Source organism: Daphnia magna, unplaced genomic scaffold (genome assembly GCF_020631705.1).
Source record: "Daphnia magna isolate NIES unplaced genomic scaffold, ASM2063170v1.1 Dm_contigs544, whole genome shotgun sequence".
Lineage (NCBI taxonomy): Eukaryota > Metazoa > Arthropoda > Branchiopoda > Diplostraca > Daphniidae > Daphnia > Daphnia magna.
In genome coordinates, this window is record NW_025533393.1 from 1 (window position 1) to 25,665 (window position 25,665).

The following is a 25,665-nucleotide window of genomic DNA, read 5'->3' on the forward strand; positions in this document are numbered from 1 at the left end:
TGGTATAACAGTGTATTCACATTGAATACAAGTATATTTGATGCTGTTTACATATAAGAAGTAAAAACTCATGGTATAACAGTGTATTCACATTGAATACAAGTATATTCCATGCAGTTTACATATAGAAGTAAAAACTCATGGTATAACAGTGTATTCACATTGAATACAAGTATATTCCATGCAGTTTACATATAGAAGTAAAAACTCATGGTATAACAGTGTATTCACATTGAATACAAGTATATTTGATGCTGTTTACATATAGAAGTAAAAACTCATGGTATAACAGTGTATTCACATTGAATACAAGTATATTCCATGCAGTTTACATATAGAAGTAAAAACTCATGGTATAACAGTGTATTCACATTGAATACAAGTATATTTGATGCTGTTTACATATAGAACTAAAAACTCATGGTATAACAGTGTATTCACATTGAATACAAGTATATTCCATGCAGTTTACATATAGAAGTAAAAACTCATGGTATAACAGTGTATTCACACATTGAATACAAGTATATTCGATGCTGTTTACATATAGAACTAAAAACTCATGGTATAACAGTGTATTCACATTGAATACAAGTATATTCCATGCAGTTTACATATAGAAGTAAAAACTCATGGTATAACAGTGTATTCACATTGAATACAAGTATATTTGATGCTGTTTACATATAGAACTAAAAACTCATGGTATAACAGTGTATTCACATTGAATACAAGTATATTCCATGCAGTTTACATATAGAAGTAAAAACTCATGGTATAACAGTGTATTCACATTGAATACAAGTATATTCCATGCAGTTTACATATAGAAGTAAAAACTCATGGTATAACAGTGTATTCACATTGAATACAAGTATATTTGATGCTGTTTACATATAGAACTAAAAACTCATGGTATAACAGTGTATTCACATTGAATACAAGTATATTCCATGCAGTTTACATATATAGAAGTAAAAACTCATGGTATAACAGTGTATTCACATTGAATACAAGTATATTTGATGCTGTTTACATATAGAACTAAAAACTCATGGTATAACAGTGTATTCACATTGAATACAAGTATATTCCATGCAGTTTATATATAGAAGTAAAAACTCATGGTATAACAGTGTATTCACATTGAATACAAGTATATTCCATGCTGTTTACATATAGAAGTAAAAACTCATGGTATAACAGTGTATTTACATTGAATACAAGTATATTTGATGCTGTTTACATATAGAACTAAAAACTCAGTGGTATAACAGTGTATTCACATTGAATACAAGTATATTCCATGCAGTTTACATATAGAAGTAAAAACTCATGGTATAACAGTGTATTCACATTGAATACAAGTATATTTGATGCTGTTTACATATAGAACTAAAAACTCATGGTATAACAGTGTATTCACATTGAATACAAGTATATTCCATGCAGTTTACATATAGAAGTAAAAACTCATGGTATAACAGTGTATTCACATTGAATACAAGTATATTTGATGCTGTTTACATATAGAACTAAAAACTCATGGTATAACAGTGTATTCACATTGAATACAAGTATATTCCATGCAGTTTACATATAGAAGTAAAAACTCATGGTATAACAGTGTATTCACATTGAATACAAGTATATTCCATGCAGTTTACATATAGAAGTAAAAACTCATGGTATAACAGTGTATTCACATTGAATACAAGTATATTTGATGCTGTTTACATATAGAAGTAAAAACTCATGGTATAACAGTGTATTCACATTGAATACAAGTATATTCCATGCAGTTTACATATAGAAGTAAAAACTCATGGTATAACAGTGTATTCACATTGAATACAAGTATATTTGATGCTGTTTACATATAGAACTAAAAACTCATGGTATAACAGTGTATTCACATTGAATACAAGTATATTCCATGCAGTTTACATATAGAAGTAAAAACTCATGGTATAACAGTGTATTCACATTGAATACAAGTATATTTGATGCTGTTTACATATAGAACTAAAAACTCATGGTATAACAGTGTATTCACATTGAATACAAGTATATTCCATGCAGTTTACTATATAGAAGTAAAAACTCATGGTATAACAGTGTATTCACATTGAATACAAGTATATTTGATGCTGTTTACATATAGAACTAAAAACTCATGGTATAACAGTGTATTCACATTGAATACAAGTATATTCCATGCAGTTTACATATAGAAGTAAAAACTCATGGTATAACAGTGTATTCACATTGAATACAAGTATATTCCATGCAGTTTACATATAGAAGTAAAAACTCATGGTATAACAGTGTATTCACATTGAATACAAGTATATTTGATGCTGTTTACATATAGAACTAAAAACTCATGGTATAACAGTGTATTCACATTGAATACAAGTATATTCCATGCAGTTTACATATAGAAGTAAAAACTCATGGTATAACAGTGTATTCACATTGAATACAAGTATATTTGATGCTGTTTACATATAGAACTAAAAACTCATGGTATAACAGTGTATTCACATTGAATACAAGTATATTCCATGCAGTTTACATATAGAAGTAAAAACTCATGGTATAACAGTGTATTCACATTGAATACAAGTATATTCCATGCAGTTTACATATAGAAGTAAAAACTCATGGTATAACAGTGTATTCACATTGAATACAAGTATATTTGATGCTGTTTACATATAGAACTAAAAACTCATGGTATAACAGTGTATTCACATTGAATACAAGTATATTCCATGCAGTTTACATATAGAAGTAAAAACTCATGGTATAACAGTGTATTCACATTGAATACAAGTATATTTGATGTTGTTTACATATAGAACTAAAAACTCATGGTATAACAGTGTATTCACATTGAATACAAGTATATTCCATGCAGTTTACATATAGAAGTAAAAACTCATGGTATAACAGTGTATTCACATTGAATACAAGTATATTTGATGCTGTTTACATATAGAACTAAAAACTCATGGTATAACAGTGTATTCACATTGAATACAAGTATATTCCATGCAGTTTACATATAGAAGTAAAAACTCATGGTATAACAGTGTATTCACATTGAATACAAGTATATTCCATGCAGTTTACATATAGAAGTAAAAACTCATGGTATAACAGTGTATTCACATTGAATACAAGTATATTTGATGCTGTTTACATATAGAACTAAAAACTCATGGTATAACAGTGTATTCACATTGAATACAAGTATATTCCATGCAGTTTACATATAGAAGTAAAAACTCATGGTATAACAGTGTATTCACATTGAATACAAGTATATTCCATGCAGTTTACATATAGAAGTAAAAACTCATGGTATAACAGTGTATTCACATTGAATACAAGTATATTTGATGCTGTTTACATATAGAACTAAAAACTCATGGTATAACAGTGTATTCACATTGAAATACAAGTATATTCCATGCAGTTTACATATAGAAGTAAAAACTCATGGTATAACAGTGTATTCACATTGAATACAAGTATATTTGATGCTGTTTACATATAGAAGTAAAAACTCATGGTATAACAGTGTATTCACATTGAATACAAGTATATTTGATGCTGTTTACATATAGAAGTAAAAACTCATGGTATAACAGTGTATTCACATTGAATACAAGTATATTCCATGCAGTTTACATATAGAAGTAAAAACTCATGGTATAACAGTGAATTCACATTGAATACAAGTATATTCCATGCAGTTTACATATAGAAGTAAAAACTCATGGTATAACAGTGTATTCACATTGAATACAAGTATATTTGTTATGCTGTTTACATATAGAACTAAAAACTCATGGTATAACAGTGTATTCACATTGAATACAAGTATATTTGATGCTGTTTACATATAGAACTAAAAACTCATGGTATAACAGTGTATTCACATTGAATACAAGTATATTCCATGCAGTTTACATATAGAAGTAAAAACTCATGGTATAACAGTGTATTCACATTGAATACAAGTATATTCCATGCAGTTTACATATAGAAGTAAAAACTCATGGTATAACAGTGTATTCACATTGAATACAAGTATATTCCATGCAGTTTACATATAGAAGTAAAAACTCATGGTATAACAGTGTATTTACATTGAATACAAGTATATTTGATGCTGTTTACATATAGAACTAAAAACTCATGGTATAACAGTGTATTCACATTGAATACAAGTATATTCCATGCAGTTTACATATAGAAGTAAAAACTCATGGTATAACAGTGTATTCACATTGAATACAAGTATATTCCATGCAGTTTACATATAGAAGTAAAAACTCATGGTATAACAGTGTATTTACATTGAATACAAGTATATTTGATGCTGTTTACATATAGAACTAAAAACTCATGGTATAACAGTGTATTCACATTGAATACAAGTATATTCCATGCAGTTTACATATAGAAGTAAAAACTCATGGTATAACAGTGTATTCACATTGAATACAAGTATATTTGATATTGTTTACATATAGAACTAAAAACTCATGGTATAACAGTGTATTCACATTGAATACAAGTATATTCCATTCAGTTTACATATAGAAGTAAAAACTCATGGTATAACAGTGTATTCACATTGAATACAAGTATATTTGATGCTGTTTACATATAGAACTAAAAACTCATGGTATAACAGTGTATTCACATTGAATACAAGTATATTCCATGCAGTTTACATATAGAAGTAAAAACTCATGGTATAACAGTGTATTCACATTGAATACAAGTATATTCCATGCAGTTTACATATAGAAGTAAAAACTCATGGTATAACAGTGTATTCACATTGAATACAAGTATATTTGATGCTGTTTACATATAGAACTAAAAACTCATGGTATAACAGTGTATTCACATTGAATACAAGTATATTCCATGCAGTTTACATATAGAAGTAAAAACTCATGGTATAACAGTGTATTCACATTGAATACAAGTATATTCCATGCAGTTTACATATAGAAGTAAAAACTCATGGTATAACAGTGTATTCACATTGAATACAAGTATATTTGATGCTGTTTACATATAGAACTAAAAACTCATGGTATAACAGTGTATTCACATTAAATACAAGTATATTCCATGCAGTTTACATATAGAAGTAAAAACTCATGGTATAACAGTGTATTCACATTGAATACAAGTATATTTGATGCTGTTTACATATAGAAGTAAAAACTCATGGTATAACAGTGTATTCACATTGAATACAAGTATATTTGATGCTGTTTACATATAGAAGTAAAAACTCATGGTATAACAGTGTATTCACTGTTCAAGAGCTAAATTAGAGCATAGGCCGGTAGTGGTTTTCTCTTCAATGTATTGTGAGTAAAGATTTGTCTGCCAGAATGGCAGTATGACTGTAAGAGTTAACGATGGTGCCTGAAAGAGGCAAAGATAGAATAAGAACATGTAACATAATATATAATAAGACTAGCACTAATTATACCTGCGAAGCAAGGACAAAACATAAGTTGCTTGCAAGCTTTGTAGACCATAGAACGAATCACACAGTGGAATAAACTGACAGAATGCAGAATATCTCAAGACAGTTGAGCTGCAGATATAGATAATTAGTACAAGACATATGGAAACACATATGGGACATTTCTCACCTCTGTTAGACAGAAAAATGGAACAAAATCACAGAAAGAAACGTAAATGCCGGTGATTTAGAAGAACTCAAACTCTGACAACCTGACATAGAAACGAGAGGCAGACGAATGTTAGGGCGTATTTCTGACAGCGGGAAAGAAATGGAAAAGAGTGTTGCCAGATTGCGATAAATCGACACAAACATAATTTCGCCGGAACATTCTCCCCGAATCGAAACGCAACATCGATGAGTCAGTTACGGTGAAATAGAACAATAATAAGCTCTGAGGCGATGACAATGAGCAGTTGAGATCTTCCTACTCGCCTCCGCTGGATCAGCTTGACTATTCTCGATCGTAGAGGAATCCTTCGGCGCACGTTCTAGAAGACACAGGCGATGAACAGCTCTCTTATAAATTCCGGTGTCGGCTTGGACCTCGACCACTCTGACCAGGCCGTCTTCTCCAGGGAAAGTTTTGATTATATGTCCGAGCTTCCATTGACCGCGGGGCTGATTGGAGTCGATCATCAACACGACGTCTCCTATAGCGAGATTCTGCTGTTTAGTCTTCCACTTTTTCCGCGGAACGAGCGATGGAAGATAAAATTTGGTCCAGAGGTCCCAAAAGAGTTGAGCTGTGCGTTGCACATATCGAAAACGCTCCCGGGGCAGGGCGTGTGAGAAATCTCCTGGCGGTAAGTCGTAAGTCGGCGGACGATTCAAAAAATCGTTTGGAGTTAAAGGCCGAAAATCCGCTGGATCCGTGCTGGTGTAAGTTAGAGGACGGGCGTTAAGCATCCCACCAACTTCTGCCAATAGAGTACGAAGCATTTCATCTGTCGGATACCGCAAACCAGCCTTCTCGATTTCCAGAGCCCGGTAGAGCGCCCGTTTTGTTGAGCGAACGAGACTTTCATGTGCGCCTCCAAAGTGAGGAGCACGCGGAGGTTGGAAACGCCAGTCGATATTTTTCACCTTCAGGAACTGTTGAAACGCTCCACTCTTTGGCAATTCTTGAATAAATGAATTAAGCTCGTTCTCGGCTCCCACGAAATTAGTCCCGTTGTCCGAGTGGACGGTTGCAGGTTTGGTGTAGATACCTATGAAGCGCCGAAAAACTAGCAAAAAGTCTTCAGTGGAGAGAGATTCCGCGAGCGCTAAAAAGACTCCTCTAGTCACCAAGCAGGTAATGATGACGCCGTAACGCTTGAATACTCTATTTCTCCCAGGGCTGGTCTCCAATGGTCCGAAACAATCTATGGCGACATGAGAAAATGGCGGAGAGTAAGAGTCCAAACGAAAGGCTGGCAAATCTCCCATTTGCTGACCAACAGGAGCTCCTCTCTCTCGAATGCACACCGGACAGGTTTGCCGGATCTTCTTCACAGTTTCTCTTCCCCTCACGATCCAAAAATGCTGATTGATCTTCGCGAGGAGAAAGTTCGTTCCAGCATGATGTGTGTGCTCGTGGAGAACGGCAATCAACCTTTCCGTCAGCGGATGCTTACTGGGTAGAATCGGTGGATGGATGGAGTCGTACGGCAATTTTGCGTGGCCAATCCGCCCGCCCAAACGTAATAAATTATCCGGTCCTAAAAATGGGCTGAGCTGGAGGAGATGGGAGGTAGGACGAATAGCCTTTCCTTTCTTCAAACAGTTTATCTCTTCATAAAAACTCTCTTTTTGGCATCTCTCGATCAACTGGTAGGAGGGGCCCTCCAGCTTGAGGAATTCTGAGATGTTGGATTGATTCAGTGGGATGTCGGACCAATCGGAAACATCTGTTGCTAGTTGAGCTGCATAAGTTCGGCAGGTACGCATCTCGTCCGGAACAGCAATCCAAGGAAGATCTTGAGGCCATTCTGATTCCGGCTGGAAGAGAAATTCGGGACCATTCAGCCAGCGTTGTGAGAGACCTTCTCCTTCAATGACCGATCGAGTGGCTTCATCTGCTGGATTCAGCTTGCCCGGGACGAAGAGCCATTCCTCCGGCTCGGTCAGCGTCTGGATTTCTCCCACACGATTCGATACATAAACCTGGTAGTAAGAGGCTGTGGCTCTGATCCAGTTCCGGACGGTGCTACTGTCGGTCCAAAAAAATCGATTATCGATTTTGCGGCTAATAGAGCTGCTGACAAATCTGGCTAATCTGGAACCCAAAAGAGCAGCATTCAATTCCAGCTTAGGGACGGAAATCGTTTTCTTCGGCGCCAACTTGTTGCTGGCCTTGATCTGATTGATGCGGATCCTTCCGTCACGGTAGGCATTCCGCACGTAAATAACGGCGGCGTAGGCTTCTTCGGACGCATCGCAGAAGGTGTGCAGCTGTGAATTCTCGATCTCGTGTTCTTCCGGAAACAGACAGCGATCCAAAGATGTGTTGATTAGTTGACGGACGACAGCAAACCAGCACTTCCACCAGCTCTCGTCGCTCTCGTCCACTGCTCCAAGCCAATTCACTCCTTTCATCCCGAGAGATCGTAAACGAATTTTCGCCTTTACAATTAAAGGGGCTGCCGTTCCCAGAGGATCAAAGATGCTGGCCACTTTGCTGGCGATTCCGGCACGGGTGAATTCAATCTCCTCCAGATTCTCCACTCTGAAACCTAGAGAATCTGTTAGTGTGTTCCAAACCAGGCCGAGCACCTTACCGCTCTCGGTATTCGAAAGTGAATGACTGGTGGGTGGCGGAGTGGCTTTGCTTGAATCTGATGCGTCGCGCTTTATGATTGACTGGACAAATTCGGGTGAATTCGAAATCCACCCTTGGAGATGCAAATCGGCGGCGGACAGTATCTTCTCGACGACAACAGCTTCCTCCAACCCTTTTCTGACGGAACTGGCTGAACTTAAATAGTCGTCGACGTATACCTTTTTCTTGATGACCTCCACAATTTTCTCATCCGCCTTTGCATCAATCGCGGCTCGACGGCAGGTATGGATAGCGATAAAAGGGGAACATGTGGCTCCAAACGGAAGGCGATCCATACGGCAGACGATTGTTTCAGCTGACTCCACCTCCCTCCACAAGAAGCAAAAGTAGTTAGCGTCGGCGGGGCGAAGACGGAAGCGACTAAACATGGCCTCCACATCAGCAGCCCAAGCTACTTCTCCCTCTCTCGAAACTGGGTCAATACGGCCGGTAACACTGGTTGTAAAGCTGGTCCACTCAGTATGGCGTCGTTTAAACACTTTCCTTTAAAGGGCGCCGCAGCGTCAAAAACTACACGAAGCTTCGGACCCTTGTACACTCCATGATGCGCAAGGAAGTATTTCGCTTCTTCTGCAGCTATACCGGATAGTATAGATGCGTAGCCCTTTTCAAAATTCTTCTGCATGGCTTTTCTGTAATCGGCTTCGAACTCTGGATCACGTTCAAATCGGCGCAGCAGACTCTTGAACCGATCGTCGGCCATCCGACGATTGCACATTAAATTCGGCTCCCCTTCTCGCCACGTAATGGGCACTTCATATCCCACATTCAACTTCCGGGTTTCACCGTCTAAAATTGAGACGGCCTTTCGATGATCTTCCGACATCCCGGCGACTTGATATTCGGTGCCGAAATTTTCTGTCTCGCAGAATTGTCTCATCACGTCGGTAAGTTGAGCCAATTGGGTCGATCCGATGATGGTGTTGGTTCTGACAGCTGTGATTGTGGTTCCATCCTGCACCACTCCTCGGATCAACCACCCGAACCGGTTTCGGACTGCCGTAGGTTCATAATCACCGCCAATTCTTGATTCCAATGCTGTGACGAGAGGAGAACGATCAGTACCGATTAATATGTCCACTTTACCACCTGTCATCGTCACTGGTAGATCAGCTAGATGGCTCCAACGTTTCTTTAGAACTGGCCAATCGGTTACAGGTGTATCACTGGCAACGGTTGGTAACGTTGAGCAGGTAATGGTGACGATAGATCCATCTGAGTCTCTAATGCCGAAACTGATTCGCTGGGAGGGGTAATGGTTGATGACGTTCCCGGCTCCGACGACGGTAAGGATGTGATGAGCGCCACGAAGCTTCAGGAGTTTGGCGAATCCTTGCCGCATCAAGGTGGAGTCGCTTCCTTCATCCACGAAAACATTCGCTGTTATCCAGTGGCCGTCTGCATCTTGTATCTTGAGTCGCATCATTCCCATCGCCACTCTTCGATTGCTTCCGATGTCGCTGCGTAGACTAGCTGGGCGCGCAGTGATGGAAGTATCCGGATTAGCTCGATTGACGTCGTGTAGTAGCGCGTGATGAAACAAGGTGCAGCCGGATTGACTACAGGGCTTCCGTTGAGGACAGAAACGGATCGAATGTCTTGGTTTCAGACAACCAAAACACAGTCGATGCTTTGCACAGAAGCCGACACGATCCCCTACAGAAGATGATTTAAAGGCGCCGCAAATCTCGAGTTTATGATCACCTTCACACTTGAAACAAAACGAGCGTGAAGCGGATTTCGATGAGGTTTGTGGCATGGATGATTGTTTGGAAGAAACTGGGTTAGCACGGGCAGCAAAGCGTACGTTGGGTTTCTGAGCCGCTGTCGTCTGTTCAGCCGCTATACTGTAAGCGTTTTGATAGGCAGCAGCTCTCTCACAAAGCCAAACTCCAAACGTATTTAAGCTTCTTGTCTCCAAACCTCCTTTTCGGCCATCGTTCCATGCTAGACGGTCGTGTAGCTGAAGCCTCAAGCAAATCTTCTCAATCAATCCCGCAGAAGACGTCTCCCCGATACGAGAGAGGTCAAACAGATGAGTCCGTACCTTTTCAGCGTACCTTTTAAAGATGGCGGGATCGTTTTTGAGTTCGAGGCCTTCTATGGCTTGTATATGAGCGGCCCGCATCACATCGCGCCGACCACATGACTCCTTGAGGCGTATCAGAGCCTCAATATAAGCTCCTTCTCCTCCTCCTAGGCCATGGATCACGTCGAGACAATCTCCTCTCACGTAACGATGAAGCAGCGCCAACTTTTCCCCTGGTGATTTTGCTGTGTCGTGAACTAAAGCGCGGAAAAGGTCGATCCACGCGAACCAGTCCAGGGATCTTCCGGAAAAGGGCTCTAGGTCTGCTTTCACTGACGATCGGGATCCAGCTGTGTAGATAGGTTTCAATGTTCCGTTGGCATAACCGTCAATCCAATCGTCGGGAGCGGTATTCTGCTGAGCTTGTTTTCGTTTCCAATCTGCTGCCAATTTCGTAAATGATCCGCCCCTATTGCTTACGGAAGAGAAGTTGTCGGGGTTGGCATCGTCTTGCTGTAGATCTTGGAGAGCCTCCTCTGCTTGTTGTTGTTGAATCTGAAGTTCCTCCGCTCGCTTTCGAGCCTGCTCTGCTAGTGTACGGGTCTGCTCGATCAGTTGCTTTGCTGCGCGAATCTCCTCTTCTGTCACTCTCTTAGCGCGTCCGCCGTTCACTACCGAAGGGGCTTCGTCAGCTCTTGACTTCAGGTGTTCATCAGCTTCGGCGATCGCGTCCCCTATCTGTTGAACATACATCAAATGTTTGTCCTCTTGCCTTTCGGTCTCACTTGCATCTTCGACTATTAGCAAGTCAGTGTGCAAGAGTGTAGCTGTTGTTGCTAAGCTCTGGAGGTGTTTGACGAGGCCACCTATACTTCCACGCGATCCACACTGATCGATACTGGCACGAATCTGTCGAATCGTCGAGGTGATCTGACGGCGGACGGTGGTTCTCCTCTTCTTTGTGAGCTCGACATCTCCAACAGGTGGGCTCACCTTTCGACCTTCTTCTTCTTCTTGGCTGGATCCGAAACCAGGATTCGGCATGGCTGAATTGGCTTGAGCGGATTGGGCATGAGCTGCCTGGGCTTCGGTTGATCTAGTTGGATGAATCATATAAGGCATATGGGTGGAGTAAATACACAGCTCACGTTGACGGAAGCGTTGGTTGACGCAAGCTGACCACGAAGGCCTGGACAGTAGAAGGATGAAGAACCAATGACGAATGTGGGAAGCAGCTGACCATGAAGAACTGGGCAGCAGTGATATGACTGGCCAACGTTGTAAATGCTGGCTGTAGTAGGCTGGCTACAGGACTCGTGTAGCAGGATGATGGCTGGCCAACAATAGATGTTGGCTGTGTAGAATGGCTGCACACGATGGACTTGAACAGCAGGATGATGACAGGCCAACGTTGTAAATGCTGGCAGTAGTGGTCTGGCTACAGGACTCGTGTAGCAGAATGATGTTGGCTGAAGAATAAGCTGGCCACCACCTTCACTGACTAAAGCTCCGGTTCGAAGGACCAAATGTTCAAGAGCTAAATTAGAGCATAGGCCGGTAGTGGTTTTCTCTTCAATGTATTGTGAGTAAAGATTTGTCTGCCAGAATGGCAGTATGACTGTAAGAGTTAACGATGGTGCCTGAAAGAGGCAAAGATAGAATAAGAACATGTAACATAATATATAATAAGACTAGCACTAATTATACCTGCGAAGCAAGGACAAAACATAAGTTGCTTGCAAGCTTTGTAGACCATAGAACGAATCACACAGTGGAATAAACTGACAGAATGCAGAATATCTCAAGACAGTTGAGCTGCAGATATAGATAATTAGTACAAGACATATGGAAACACATATGGGACATTTCTCACCTCTGTTAGACAGAAAAATGGAACAAAATCACAGAAAGAAACGTAAATGCCGGTGATTTAGAAGAACTCAAACTCTGACAACCTGACATAGAAACGAGAGGCAGACGAATGTTAGGGCGTATTTCTGACAGCGGGAAAGAAATGGAAAAGAGTGTTGCCAGATTGCGATAAATCGACACAAACATAATTTCGCCGGAACATTCTCCCCCGAATCGAAACGCAACATCGATGAGTCAGTTACGGTGAAATAGAACAATAATAAGCTCTGAGGCGATGACAATGAGCAGTTGAGATCTTCCTACTCGCCTCCGCTGGATCAGCTTGACTATTCTCGATCGTAGAGGAATCCTTCGGCGCACGTTCTAGAAGACACAGGCGATGAACAGCTCTCTTATAAATTCCGGTGTCGGCTTGGACCTCGACCACTCTGACCAGGCCGTCTTCTCCAGGGAAAGTTTTGATTATATGTCCGAGCTTCCATTGACCGCGGGGCTGATTGGAGTCGATCATCAACACGACGTCTCCTATAGCGAGATTCTGCTGTTTAGTCTTCCACTTTTTCCGCGGAACGAGCGATGGAAGATAAAATTTGGTCCAGAGGTCCCAAAAGAGTTGAGCTGTGCGTTGCACATATCGAAAACGCTCCCGGGGCAGGGCGTGTGAGAAATCTCCTGGCGGTAAGTCGTAAGTCGGCGGACGATTCAAAAAATCGTTTGGAGTTAAAGGCCGAAAATCCGCTGGATCCGTGCTGGTGTAAGTTAGAGGACGGGCGTTAAGCATCCCACCAACTTCTGCCAATAGAGTACGAAGCATTTCATCTGTCGGATACCGCAAACCAGCCTTCTCGATTTCCAGAGCCCGGTAGAGCGCCCGTTTTGTTGAGCGAACGAGACTTTCATGTGCGCCTCCAAAGTGAGGAGCACGCGGAGGTTGGAAACGCCAGTCGATATTTTTCACCTTCAGGAACTGTTGAAACGCTCCACTCTTTGGCAATTCTTGAATAAATGAATTAAGCTCGTTCTCGGCTCCCACGAAATTAGTCCCGTTGTCCGAGTGGACGGTTGCAGGTTTGGTGTAGATACCTATGAAGCGCCGAAAAACTAGCAAAAGTCTTCAGTGGAGAGAGATTCCGCGAGCGCTAAAAAGACTCCTCTAGTCACCAAGCAGGTAATGATGACGCCGTAACGCTTGAATACTCTATTTCTCCCAGGGCTGGTCTCCAATGGTCCGAAACAATCTATGGCGACATGAGAAAATGGCGGAGAGTAAGAGTCCAAACGAAAGGCTGGCAAATCTCCCATTTGCTGACCAACAGGAGCTCCTCTCTCTCGAATGCACACCGGACAGGTTTGCCGGATCTTCTTCACAGTTTCTCTTCCCCTCACGATCCAAAAATGCTGATTGATCTTCGCGAGGAGAAAGTTCGTTCCAGCATGATGTGTGTGCTCGTGGAGAACGGCAATCAACCTTTCCGTCAGCGGATGCTTACTGGGTAGAATCGGTGGATGGATGGAGTCGTACGGCAATTTTGCGTGGCCAATCCGCCCGCCCAAACGTAATAAATTATCCGGTCCTAAAAATGGGCTGAGCTGGAGGAGATGGGAGGTAGGACGAATAGCCTTTCCTTTCTTCAAACAGTTTATCTCTTCATAAAAACTCTCTTTTTGGCATCTCTCGATCAACTGGTAGGAGGGGCCCTCCAGCTTGAGGAATTCTGAGATGTTGGATTGATTCAGTGGGATGTCGGACCAATCGGAAACATCTGTTGCTAGTTGAGCTGCATAAGTTCGGCAGGTACGCATCTCGTCCGGAACAGCAATCCAAGGAAGATCTTGAGGCCATTCTGATTCCGGCTGGAAGAGAAATTCGGGACCATTCAGCCAGCGTTGTGAGAGACCTTCTCCTTCAATGACCGATCGAGTGGCTTCATCTGCTGGATTCAGCTTGCCCGGGACGAAGAGCCATTCCTCCGGCTCGGTCAGCGTCTGGATTTCTCCCACACGATTCGATACATAAACCTGGTAGTAAGAGGCTGTGGCTCTGATCCAGTTCCGGACGGTGCTACTGTCGGTCCAAAAAAATCGATTATCGATTTTGCGGCTAATAGAGCTGCTGACAAATCTGGCTAATCTGGAACCCAAAAGAGCAGCATTCAATTCCAGCTTAGGGACGGAAATCGTTTTCTTCGGCGCCAACTTGAATGGCAGTATGACTGTAAGAGTTAACGATGGTGCCTGAAAGAGGCAAAGATAGAATAAGAACATGTAACATAATATATAATAAGACTAGCACTAATTATACCTGCGAAGCAAGGACAAAACATAAGTTGCTTGCAAGCTTTGTAGACCATAGAACGAATCACACAGTGGAATAAACTGACAGAATGCAGAATATCTCAAGACAGTTGAGCTGCAGATATAGATAATTAGTACAAGACATATGGAAACACATATGGGACATTTCTCACCTCTGTTAGACAGAAAAATGGAACAAAATCACAGAAAGAAACGTAAATGCCGGTGATTTAGAAGAACTCAAACTCTGACAACCTGACATAGAAACGAGAGGCAGACGAATGTTAGGGCGTATTTCTGACAGCGGGAAAGAAATGGAAAAGAGTGTTGCCAGATTGCGATAAATCGACACAAACATAATTTCGCCGGAACATTCTCCCCCGAATCGAAACGCAACATCGATGAGTCAGTTACGGTGAAATAGAACAATAATAAGCTCTGAGGCGATGACAATGAGCAGTTGAGATCTTCCTACTCGCCTCCGCTGGATCAGCTTGACTATTCTCGATCGTAGAGGAATCCTTCGGCGCACGTTCTAGAAGACACAGGCGATGAACAGCTCTCTTATAAATTCCGGTGTCGGCTTGGACCTCGACCACTCTGACCAGGCCGTCTTCTCCAGGGAAAGTTTTGATTATATGTCCGAGCTTCCATTGACCGCGGGGCTGATTGGAGTCGATCATCAACACGACGTCTCCTATAGCGAGATTCTGCTGTTTAGTCTTCCACTTTTTCCGCGGAACGAGCGATGGAAGATAAAATTTGGTCCAGAGGTCCCAAAAGAGTTGAGCTGTGCGTTGCACATATCGAAAACGCTCCCGGGGCAGGGCGTGTGAGAAATCTCCTGGCGGTAAGTCGTAAGTCGGCGGACGATTCAAAAAATCGTTTGGAGTTAAAGGCCGAAAATCCGCTGGATCCGTGCTGGTGTAAGTTAGAGGACGGGCGTTAAGCATCCCACCAACTTCTGCCAATAGAGTACGAAGCATTTCATCTGTCGGATACCGCAAACCAGCCTTCTCGATTTCCAGAGCCCGGTAGAGCGCCCGTTTTGTTGAGCGAACGAGACTTTCATGTGCGCCTCCAAAGTGAGGAGCACGCGGAGGTTGGAAACGCCAGTCGATATTTTTCACCTTCAGGAACTGTTGAAACGCTCCACTCTTTGGCAATTCTTGAATAAATGAATTAAGCTCGTTCTCGGCTCCCACGAAATTAGTCCCGTTGTCCGAGTGGACGGTTGCAGGTTTGGTGTAGATACCTATGAAGCGCCGAAAAACTAGCAAAAAGTCTTCAGTGGAGAGAGATTCCACGAGCGCTAAAAAGACTCCTCTAGTCACCAAGCAGGTAATGATGACGCCGTAACGCTTGAATACTCTATTTCTCCCAGGGCTGGTCTCCAATGGTCCGAAACAATCTATGGCGACATGAGAAAATGGCGGAGAGTAAGAGTCCAAACGAAAGGCTGGCAAATCTCCCATTTGCTGACCAACAGGAGCTCCTCTCTCTCGAATGCACACCGGACAGGTTTGCCGGATCTTCTTCACAGTTTCTCTTCCCCTCACGATCCAAAAATGCTGATTGATCTTCGCGAGGAGAAAGTTCGTTCCAGCATGATGTGTGTGCTCGTGGAGAACGGCAATCAACCTTTCCGTCAGCGGATGCTTACTGGGTAGAATCGGTGGATGGATGGAGTCGTACGGCAATTTTGCGTGGCCAATCCGCCCGCCCAAACGTAATAAATTATCCGGTCCTAAAAATGGGCTGAGCTGGAGGAGATGGGAGGTAGGACGAATAGCCTTTCCTTTCTTCAAACAGTTTATCTCTTCATAAAAACTCTCTTTTTGGCATCTCTCGATCAACTGGTAGGAGGGGCCCTCCAGCTTGAGGAATTCTGAGATGTTGGATTGATTCAGTGGGATGTCGGACCAATCGGAAACATCTGTTGCTAGTTGAGCTGCATAAGTTCGGCAGGTACGCATCTCGTCCGGAACAGCAATCCAAGGAAGATCTTGAGGCCATTCTGATTCCGGCTGGAAGAGAAATTCGGGACCATTCAGCCAGCGTTGTGAGAGACCTTCTCCTTCAATGACCGATCGAGTGGCTTCATCTGCTGGATTCAGCTTGCCCGGGACGAAGAGCCATTCCTCCGGCTCGGTCAGCGTCTGGATTTCTCCCACACGATTCGATACATAAACCTGGTAGTAAGAGGCTGTGGCTCTGATCCAGTTCCGGACGGTGCTACTGTCGGTCCAAAAAAATCGATTATCGATTTTGCGGCTAATAGAGCTGCTGACAAATCTGGCTAATCTGGAACCCAAAAGAGCAGCATTCAATTCCAGCTTAGGGACGGAAATCGTTTTCTTCGGCGCCAACTTGAATGGCAGTATGACTGTAAGAGTTAACGATGGTGCCTGAAAGAGGCAAAGATAGAATAAGAACATGTAACATAATATATAATAAGACTAGCACTAATTATACCTGCGAAGCAAGGACAAAACATAAGTTGCTTGCAAGCTTTGTAGACCATAGAACGAATCACACAGTGGAATAAACTGACAGAATGCAGAATATCTCAAGACAGTTGAGCTGCAGATATAGATAATTAGTACAAGACATATGGAAACACATATGGGACATTTCTCACCTCTGTTAGACAGAAAAATGGAACAAAATCACAGAAAGAAACGTAAATGCCGGTGATTTAGAAGAACTCAAACTCTGACAACCTGACATAGAAACGAGAGGCAGACGAATGTTAGGGCGTATTTCTGACAGCGGGAAAGAAATGGAAAAGAGTGTTGCCAGATTGCGATAAATCGACACAAACATAATTTCGCCGGAACATTCTCCCCCGAATCGAAACGCAACATCGATGAGTCAGTTACGGTGAAATAGAACAATAATAAGCTCTGAGGCGATGACAATGAGCAGTTGAGATCTTCCTACTCGCCTCCGCTGGATCAGCTTGACTATTCTCGATCGTAGAGGAATCCTTCGGCGCACGTTCTAGAAGACACAGGCGATGAACAGCTCTCTTATAAATTCCGGTGTCGGCTTGGACCTCGACCACTCTGACCAGGCCGTCTTCTCCAGGGAAAGTTTTGATTATATGTCCGAGCTTCCATTGACCGCGGGGCTGATTGGAGTCGATCATCAACACGACGTCTCCTATAGCGAGATTCTGCTGTTTAGTCTTCCACTTTTTCCGCGGAACGAGCGATGGAAGATAAAATTTGGTCCAGAGGTCCCAAAAGAGTTGAGCTGTGCGTTGCACATATCGAAAACGCTCCCGGGGCAGGGCGTGTGAGAAATCTCCTGGCGGTAAGTCGTAAGTCGGCGGACGATTCAAAAAATCGTTTGGAGTTAAAGGCCGAAAATCCGCTGGATCCGTGCTGGTGTAAGTTAGAGGACGGGCGTTAAGCATCCCACCAACTTCTGCCAATAGAGTACGAAGCATTTCATCTGTCGGATACCGCAAACCAGCCTTCTCGATTTCCAGAGCCCGGTAGAGCGCCCGTTTTGTTGAGCGAACGAGACTTTCATGTGCGCCTCCAAAGTGAGGAGCACGCGGAGGTTGGAAACGCCAGTCGATATTTTTCACCTTCAGGAACTGTTGAAACGCTCCACTCTTTGGCAATTCTTGAATAAATGAATTAAGCTCGTTCTCGGCTCCCACGAAATTAGTCCCGTTGTCCGAGTGGACGGTTGCAGGTTTGGTGTAGATACCTATGAAGCGCCGAAAAACTAGCAAAAAGTCTTCAGTGGAGAGAGATTCCGCGAGCGCTAAAAAGACTCCTCTAGTCACCAAGCAGGTAATGATGACGCCGTAACGCTTGAATACTCTATTTCTCCCAGGGCTGGTCTCCAATGGTCCGAAACAATCTATGGCGACATGAGAAAATGGCGGAGAGTAAGAGTCCAAACGAAAGGCTGGCAAATCTCCCATTTGCTGACCAACAGGAGCTCCTCTCTCTCGAATGCACACCGGACAGGTTTGCCGGATCTTCTTCACAGTTTCTCTTCCCCTCACGATCCAAAAATGCTGATTGATCTTCGCGAGGAGAAAGTTCGTTCCAGCATGATGTGTGTGCTCGTGGAGAACGGCAATCAACCTTTCCGTCAGCGGATGCTTACTGGGTAGAATCGGTGGATGGATGGAGTCGTACGGCAATTTTGCGTGGCCAATCCGCCCGCCCAAACGTAATAAATTATCCGGTCCTAAAAATGGGCTGAGCTGGAGGAGATGGGAGGTAGGACGAATAGCCTTTCCTTTCTTCAAACAGTTTATCTCTTCATAAAAACTCTCTTTTTGGCATCTCTCGATCAACTGGTAGGAGGGGCCCTCCAGCTTGAGGAATTCTGAGATGTTGGATTGATTCAGTGGGATGTCGGACCAATCGGAAACATCTGTTGCTAGTTGAGCTGCATAAGTTCGGCAGGTACGCATCTCGTCCGGAACAGCAATCCAAGGAAGATCTTGAGGCCATTCTGATTCCGGCTGGAAGAGAAATTCGGGACCATTCAGCCAGCGTTGTGAGAGACCTTCTCCTTCAATGACCGATCGAGTGGCTTCATCTGCTGGATTCAGCTTGCCCGGGACGAAGAGCCATTCCTCCGGCTCGGTCAGCGTCTGGATTTCTCCCACACGATTCGATACATAAACCTGGTAGTAAGAGGCTGTGGCTCTGATCCAGTTCCGGACGGTGCTACTGTCGGTCCAAAAAAATCGATTATCGATTTTGCGGCTAATAGAGCTGCTGACAAATCTGGCTAATCTGGAACCCAAAAGAGCAGCATTCAATTCCAGCTTAGGGACGGAAATCGTTTTCTTCGGCGCCAACTTGTTGCTGGCCTTGATCTGATTGATGCGGATCCTTCCGTCACGGTAGGCATTCCGCACGTAAATAACGGCGGCGTAGGCTTCTTCGGACGCATCGCAGAAGGTGTGCAGCTGTGAATTCTCGATCTCGTGTTCTTCCGGAAACAGACAGCGATCCAAAGATGTGTTGATTAGTTGACGGACGACAGCAAACCAGCACTTCCACCAGCTCTCGTCGCTCTCGTCCACTGCTCCAAGCCAATTCACTCCTTTCATCCCGAGAGATCGTAAACGAATTTTCGCCTTTACAATTAAAGGGGCTGCCGTTCCCAGAGGATCAAAGATGCTGGCCACTTTGCTGGCGATTCCGGCACGGGTGAATTCAATCTCCTCCAGATTCTCCACTCTGAAACCTAGAGAATCTGTTAGTGTGTTCCAAACCAGGCCGAGCACCTTACCGCTCTCGGTATTCGAAAGTGAATGACTGGTGGGTGGCGGAGTGGCTTTGCTTGAATCTGATGCGTCGCGCTTTATGATTGACTGGACAAATTCGGGTGAATTCGAAATCCACCCTTGGAGATGCAAATCGGCGGCGGACAGTATCTTCTCGACGACAACAGCTTCCTCCAACCCTTTTCTGACGGAACTGGCTGAACTTAAATAGTCGTCGACGTATACCTTTTTCTTGATGACCTCCACAATTTTCTCATCCGCCTTTGCATCAATCGCGGCTCGACGGCAGGTATGGATAGCGATAAAAGGGGAACATGTGGCTCCAAACGGAAGGCGATCCATACGGCAGACGATTGTTTCAGCTGACTCCACCTCCCTCCACAAGAAGCAAAAGTAGTTAGCGTCGGCGGGGCGAAGACGGAAGCGACTAAACATGGCCTCCACATCAGCAGCCCAAGCTACTTCTCCCTCTCGAAACTGGGTCAATACGGCCGGTAACACTGGTTGTAAAGCTGGTCCACTCAGTATGGCGTCGTTTAAACACTTTCCTTTAAAGGGCGCCGCAGCGTCAAAAACTACACGAAGCTTCGGACCCTTGTACACTCCATGATGCGCAAGGAAGTATTTCGCTTCTTCTGCAGCTATACCGGATAGTATAGATGCGTAGCCCTTTTCAAAATTCTTCTGCATGGCTTTTCTGTAATCGGCTTCGAACTCTGGATCACGTTCAAATCGGCGCAGCAGACTCTTGAACCGATCGTCGGCCATCCGACGATTGCACATTAAATTCGGCTCCCCTTCTCGCCACGTAATGGGCACTTCATATCCCACATTCAACTTCCGGGTTTCACCGTCTAAAATTGAGACGGCCTTTCGATGATCTTCCGACATCCCGGCGACTTGATATTCGGTGCCGAAATTTTCTGTCTCGCAGAATTGTCTCATCACGTCGGTAAGTTGAGCCAATTGGGTCGATCCGATGATGGTGTTGGTTCTGACAGCTGTGATTGTGGTTCCATCCTGCACCACTCCTCGGATCTGAGATCGAGGAGTGAGTCTGAGTGATCGAGTGATCTGAGTGATCGAGGATTCATACCGCCAACTTGAACTCCTCGGTCACATTGAATACAAGTATATTCCATGCAGTTTACATATAGAAGTAAAAACTCATGGTATAACAGTGTATTCACATTGAATACAAGTATATTCCATGCAGTTTACATATAGAAGTAAAAACTCATGGTATAACAGTGTATTTACATTGAATACAAGTATATTTGATGCTGTTTACATATAGAACTAAAAACTCATGGTATAACAGTGTATTCACATTGAATACAAGTATATTCCATGCAGTTTACATATAGAAGTAAAAACTCATGGTATAACAGTGTATTCACATTGAATACAAGTATATTTGATATTGTTTACATATAGAACTAAAAACTCATGGTATAACAGTGTATTCACATTGAATACAAGTATATTCCATTCAGTTTACATATAGAAGTAAAAACTCATGGTATAACAGTGTATTCACATTGAATACAAGTATATTTGATGCTGTTTACATATAGAACTAAAAACTCATGGTATAACAGTGTATTCACATTGAATACAAGTATATTCCATGCAGTTTACATATAGAAGTAAAAACTCATGGTATAACAGTGTATTCACATTGAATACAAGTATATTCCATGCAGTTTACATATAGAAGTAAAAACTCATGGTATAACAGTGTATTCACATTGAATACAAGTATATTTGATGCTGTTTACATATAGAACTAAAAACTCATGGTATAACAGTGTATTCACATTGAATACAAGTATATTCCATGCAGTTTACATATAGAAGTAAAAACTCATGGTATAACAGTGTATTCACATTGAATACAAGTATATTCCATGCAGTTTACATATAGAAGTAAAAACTCATGGTATAACAGTGTATTCACATTGAATACAAGTATATTTGATGCTGTTTACATATAGAACTAAAAACTCATGGTATAACAGTGTATTCACATTAAATACAAGTATATTCCATGCAGTTTACATATAGAAGTAAAAACTCATGGTATAACAGTGTATTCACATTGAATACAAGTATATTTGATGCTGTTTACATATAGAAGTAAAAACTCATGGTATAACAGTGTATTCACATTGAATACAAGTATATTTGATGCTGTTTACATATAGAAGTAAAAACTCATGGTATAACAGTGTATTCACATTGAATACAAGTATATTCCATGCAGTTTACATATAGAAGTAAAAACTCATGGTATAACAGTGAATTCACATTGAATACAAGTATATTCCATGCAGTTTACATATAGAAGTAAAAACTCATGGTATAACAGTGTATTCACATTGAATACAAGTATACTTGATGCTGTTTACATATAGAACTAAAAACTCATGGTATAACAGTGTATTCACATTGAATACAAGTATATTTGATGCTGTTTACATATAGAACTAAAAACTCATGGTATAACAGTGTATTCACATTGAATACAAGTATATTCCATGCAGTTTACATATAGAAGTAAAAACTCATGGTATAACAGTGTATTCACATTGAATACAAGTATATTCCATGCAGTTTACATATAGAAGTAAAAACTCATGGTATAACAGTGTATTCACATTGAATACAAGTATATTCCATGCAGTTTACATATAGAAGTAAAAACTCATGGTATAACAGTGTATTCACATTGAATACAAGTATATTCGATGCTGTTTACATATAGAACTAAAAACTCATGGTATAACAGTGTATTCACATTGAATACAAGTATATTCCATGCAGTTTACATATAGAAGTAAAAACTCATGGTATAACAGTGTATTCACATTGAATACAAGTATATTTGATGCTGTTTACATATAGAAGTAAAAACTCATGGTATAACAGTGTATTCACATTGAATACAAGTATATTCCATGCAGTTTACATATAGAAGTAAAAACTCATGGTATAACAGTGTATTCACATTGAATACAAGTATATTTGATGCTGTTTACATATAGAACTAAAAACTCATGGTATAACAGTGTATTCACATTGAATACAAGTATATTCCATTCAGTTTACATATAGAAGTAAAAACTCATGGTATAACAGTGTATTCACATTGAATACAAGTATATTCCATGCAGTTTACATATAGAAGTAAAAACTCATGGTATAACAGTGTATTCACATTGAATACAAGTATATTTGATGCTGTTTACATATAGAACTAAAAACTCATGGTATAACAGTGTATTCACATTAAATACAAGTATATTCCATGCAGTTTACATATAGAAGTAAAAACTCATGGTATAACAGTGTATTCACATTGAATACAAGTATATTTGATGCTGTTTACATATAGAAGTAAAAACTCATGGTATAACAGTGTATTCACATTGAATACAAGTATATTTGATGCTGTTTACATATAGAAGTAAAAACTCATGGTATAACAGTGTATTCACATTGAATACAAGTATATTCCATGCAGTTTACATATAGAAGTAAAAACTCATGGTATAAACAGTGTATTCACATTGAATACAAGTATATTTGATGCTGTTTACATATAGAACTAAAAACTCATGGTATAACAGTGTATTCACATTGAATACAAGTATATTCCATGCAGTTTACATATAGAAGTAAAAACTCATGGTATAACAGTGTATTCACATTGAATACAAGTATATTCCATGCAGTTTACATATAGAAGTAAAAACTCATGGTATAACAGTGTATTCACATTGAATACAAGTATATTTGATGCTGTTTACATATAGAACTAAAAACTCATGGTATAACAGTGTATTCACATTGAATACAAGTATATTCCATGCAGTTTACATATAGAAGTAAAAACTCATGGTATAACAGTGTATTCACATTGAATACAAGTATATTTGATGCTGTTTACATATAGAAGTAAAAACTCATGGTATAACAGTGTATTCACATTGAATACAAGTATATTTGATGCTGTTTACATATAGAAGTAAAAACTCATGGTATAACAGTGTATTCACATTGAATACAAGTATATTCCATGCAGTTTACATATAGAAGTAAAAACTCATGGTATAACAGTGTATTCACATTGAATACAAGTATATTCCATGCAGTTTACATATAGAAGTAAAAACTCATGGTATAACAGTGTATTCACATTGAATACAAGTATACTTGATGCTGTTTACATATAGAACTAAAAACTCATGGTATAACAGTGTATTCACATTGAATACAAGTATATTTGATGCTGTTTACATATAGAACTAAAAACTCGTGGTATAACATCAATCTGACATAGAAACGAGAGGCAGACGAATGTTAGGGCGTATTTCGACAGCGGGAAAGAAATGGAAAAGTGTTGCAGTTGCGATAAATCACAAACTAATTTCTGAACATTCACATTGAATACAAGTATATTCCATGCAGTTTACATATAGAAGTAAAAACTCATGGTATAACAGTGTATTCACATTGAATACAAGTATATTCCATGCAGTTTACATATAGAAGTAAAAACTCATGGTATAACAGTGTATTCACATTGAATACAAGTATACTTGATGCTGTTTACATATAGAACTAAAAACTCATGGTATAACAGTGTATTCACATTGAATACAAGTATATTTGATGCTGTTTACATATAGAACTAAAAACTCGTGGTATAACAGTGTATTCACATTGAATACAAGTATATTCCATGCAGTTTACATATAGAAGTAAAAACTCATGGTATAACAGTGTATTCACATTGAATACAAGTATATTCCATGCAGTTTACATATAGAAGTAAAAACTCATGGTATAACAGTGTATTCACATTGAATACAAGTATATTCCATGCAGTTTACATATAGAAGTAAAAACTCATGGTATAACAGTGTATTTACATTGAATACAAGTATATTTGATGCTGTTTACATATAGAACTAAAAACTCATGGTATAACAGTGTATTCACATTGAATACAAGTATATTCCATGCAGTTTACATATAGAAGTAAAAACTCATGGTATAACAGTGTATTCACATTGAATACAAGTATATTCCATGCAGTTTACATATATAGAAGTAAAAACTCATGGTATAACAGTGTATTTACATTGAATACAAGTATATTTGATGCTGTTTACATATAGAACTAAAAACTCATGGTATAACAGTGTATTCACATTGAATACAAGTATATTCCATGCAGTTTACATATAGAAGTAAAAACTCATGGTATAACAGTGTATTCACATTGAATACAAGTATATTTGATGTTGTTTACATATAGAACTAAAAACTCATGGTATAACAGTGTATTCACATTGAATACAAGTATATTCCATTCAGTTTCATATATAGAAGTAAAAACTCATGGTATAACAGTGTATTCACATTGAATACAAGTATATTTGATGCTGTTTACATATAGAACTAAAAACTCATGGTATAACAGTGTATTCACATTGAATACAAGTATATTCCATGCAGTTTACATATAGAAGTAAAAACTCATGGTATAACAGTGTATTCACATTGAATACAAGTATATTCCATGCAGTTTACATATAGAAGTAAAAACTCATGGTATAACAGTGTATTCACATTGAATACAAGTATATTTGATGCTGTTTACATATAGAACTAAAAACTCATGGTATAACAGTGTATTCACATTGAATACAAGTATATTCCATGCAGTTTACATATAGAAGTAAAAACTCATGGTATAACAGTGTATTCACATTGAATACAAGTATATTCCATGCAGTTAT

At 40.5% G+C, this 25,665-nt stretch overlaps 3 protein-coding genes and 1 long non-coding RNA gene across 4 annotated transcripts; all 4 read right to left on the reverse strand.

Moving 5' to 3' along the window:
• Positions 1-5,380: 5,380 nt before the first annotated feature.
• On the reverse strand, positions 5,381-5,898 carry LOC123469204. Its single transcript, XR_006642507.1, has 3 exons — positions 5,697-5,898; positions 5,531-5,638; positions 5,381-5,463 (listed from the first exon to the last, which is right to left on the reverse strand). It is a non-coding gene; the product is annotated as an uncharacterized LOC123469204 (long non-coding RNA).
• Positions 5,899-5,932: 34 nt separating this feature from the next.
• On the reverse strand, positions 5,933-8,665 carry LOC123469206. The gene has a single exon (XM_045168119.1). It carries the CDS (start codon positions 8,663-8,665, stop codon positions 5,933-5,935), a length of 2,733 nt encoding a protein of 910 aa, XP_045024054.1.
• Positions 8,666-8,781: 116 nt separating this feature from the next.
• On the reverse strand, positions 8,782-13,391 carry LOC123469207. The gene is made up of 2 exons (XM_045168120.1): positions 12,127-13,391; positions 8,782-12,059 (listed from the first exon to the last, which is right to left on the reverse strand). The coding sequence occupies exon 2, from the start codon at positions 11,539-11,541 to the stop codon at positions 8,782-8,784; it is 2,760 nt and encodes a 919-aa protein (XP_045024055.1). The 5' UTR covers positions 11,542-12,059; positions 12,127-13,391.
• A 3,567-nt stretch (positions 13,392-16,958) lies between these two features.
• Positions 16,959-20,884, reverse strand: LOC123469205. The gene is made up of 3 exons (XM_045168118.1): positions 17,228-20,884; positions 17,062-17,169; positions 16,959-16,994 (listed from the first exon to the last, which is right to left on the reverse strand). Exon 1 carries the CDS (start codon positions 20,798-20,800, stop codon positions 17,465-17,467), a length of 3,336 nt encoding a protein of 1,111 aa, XP_045024053.1. The 5' UTR covers positions 20,801-20,884; the 3' UTR covers positions 16,959-16,994; positions 17,062-17,169; positions 17,228-17,464.
• Between the last annotated feature and the right edge of the window lie 4,781 nt (positions 20,885-25,665).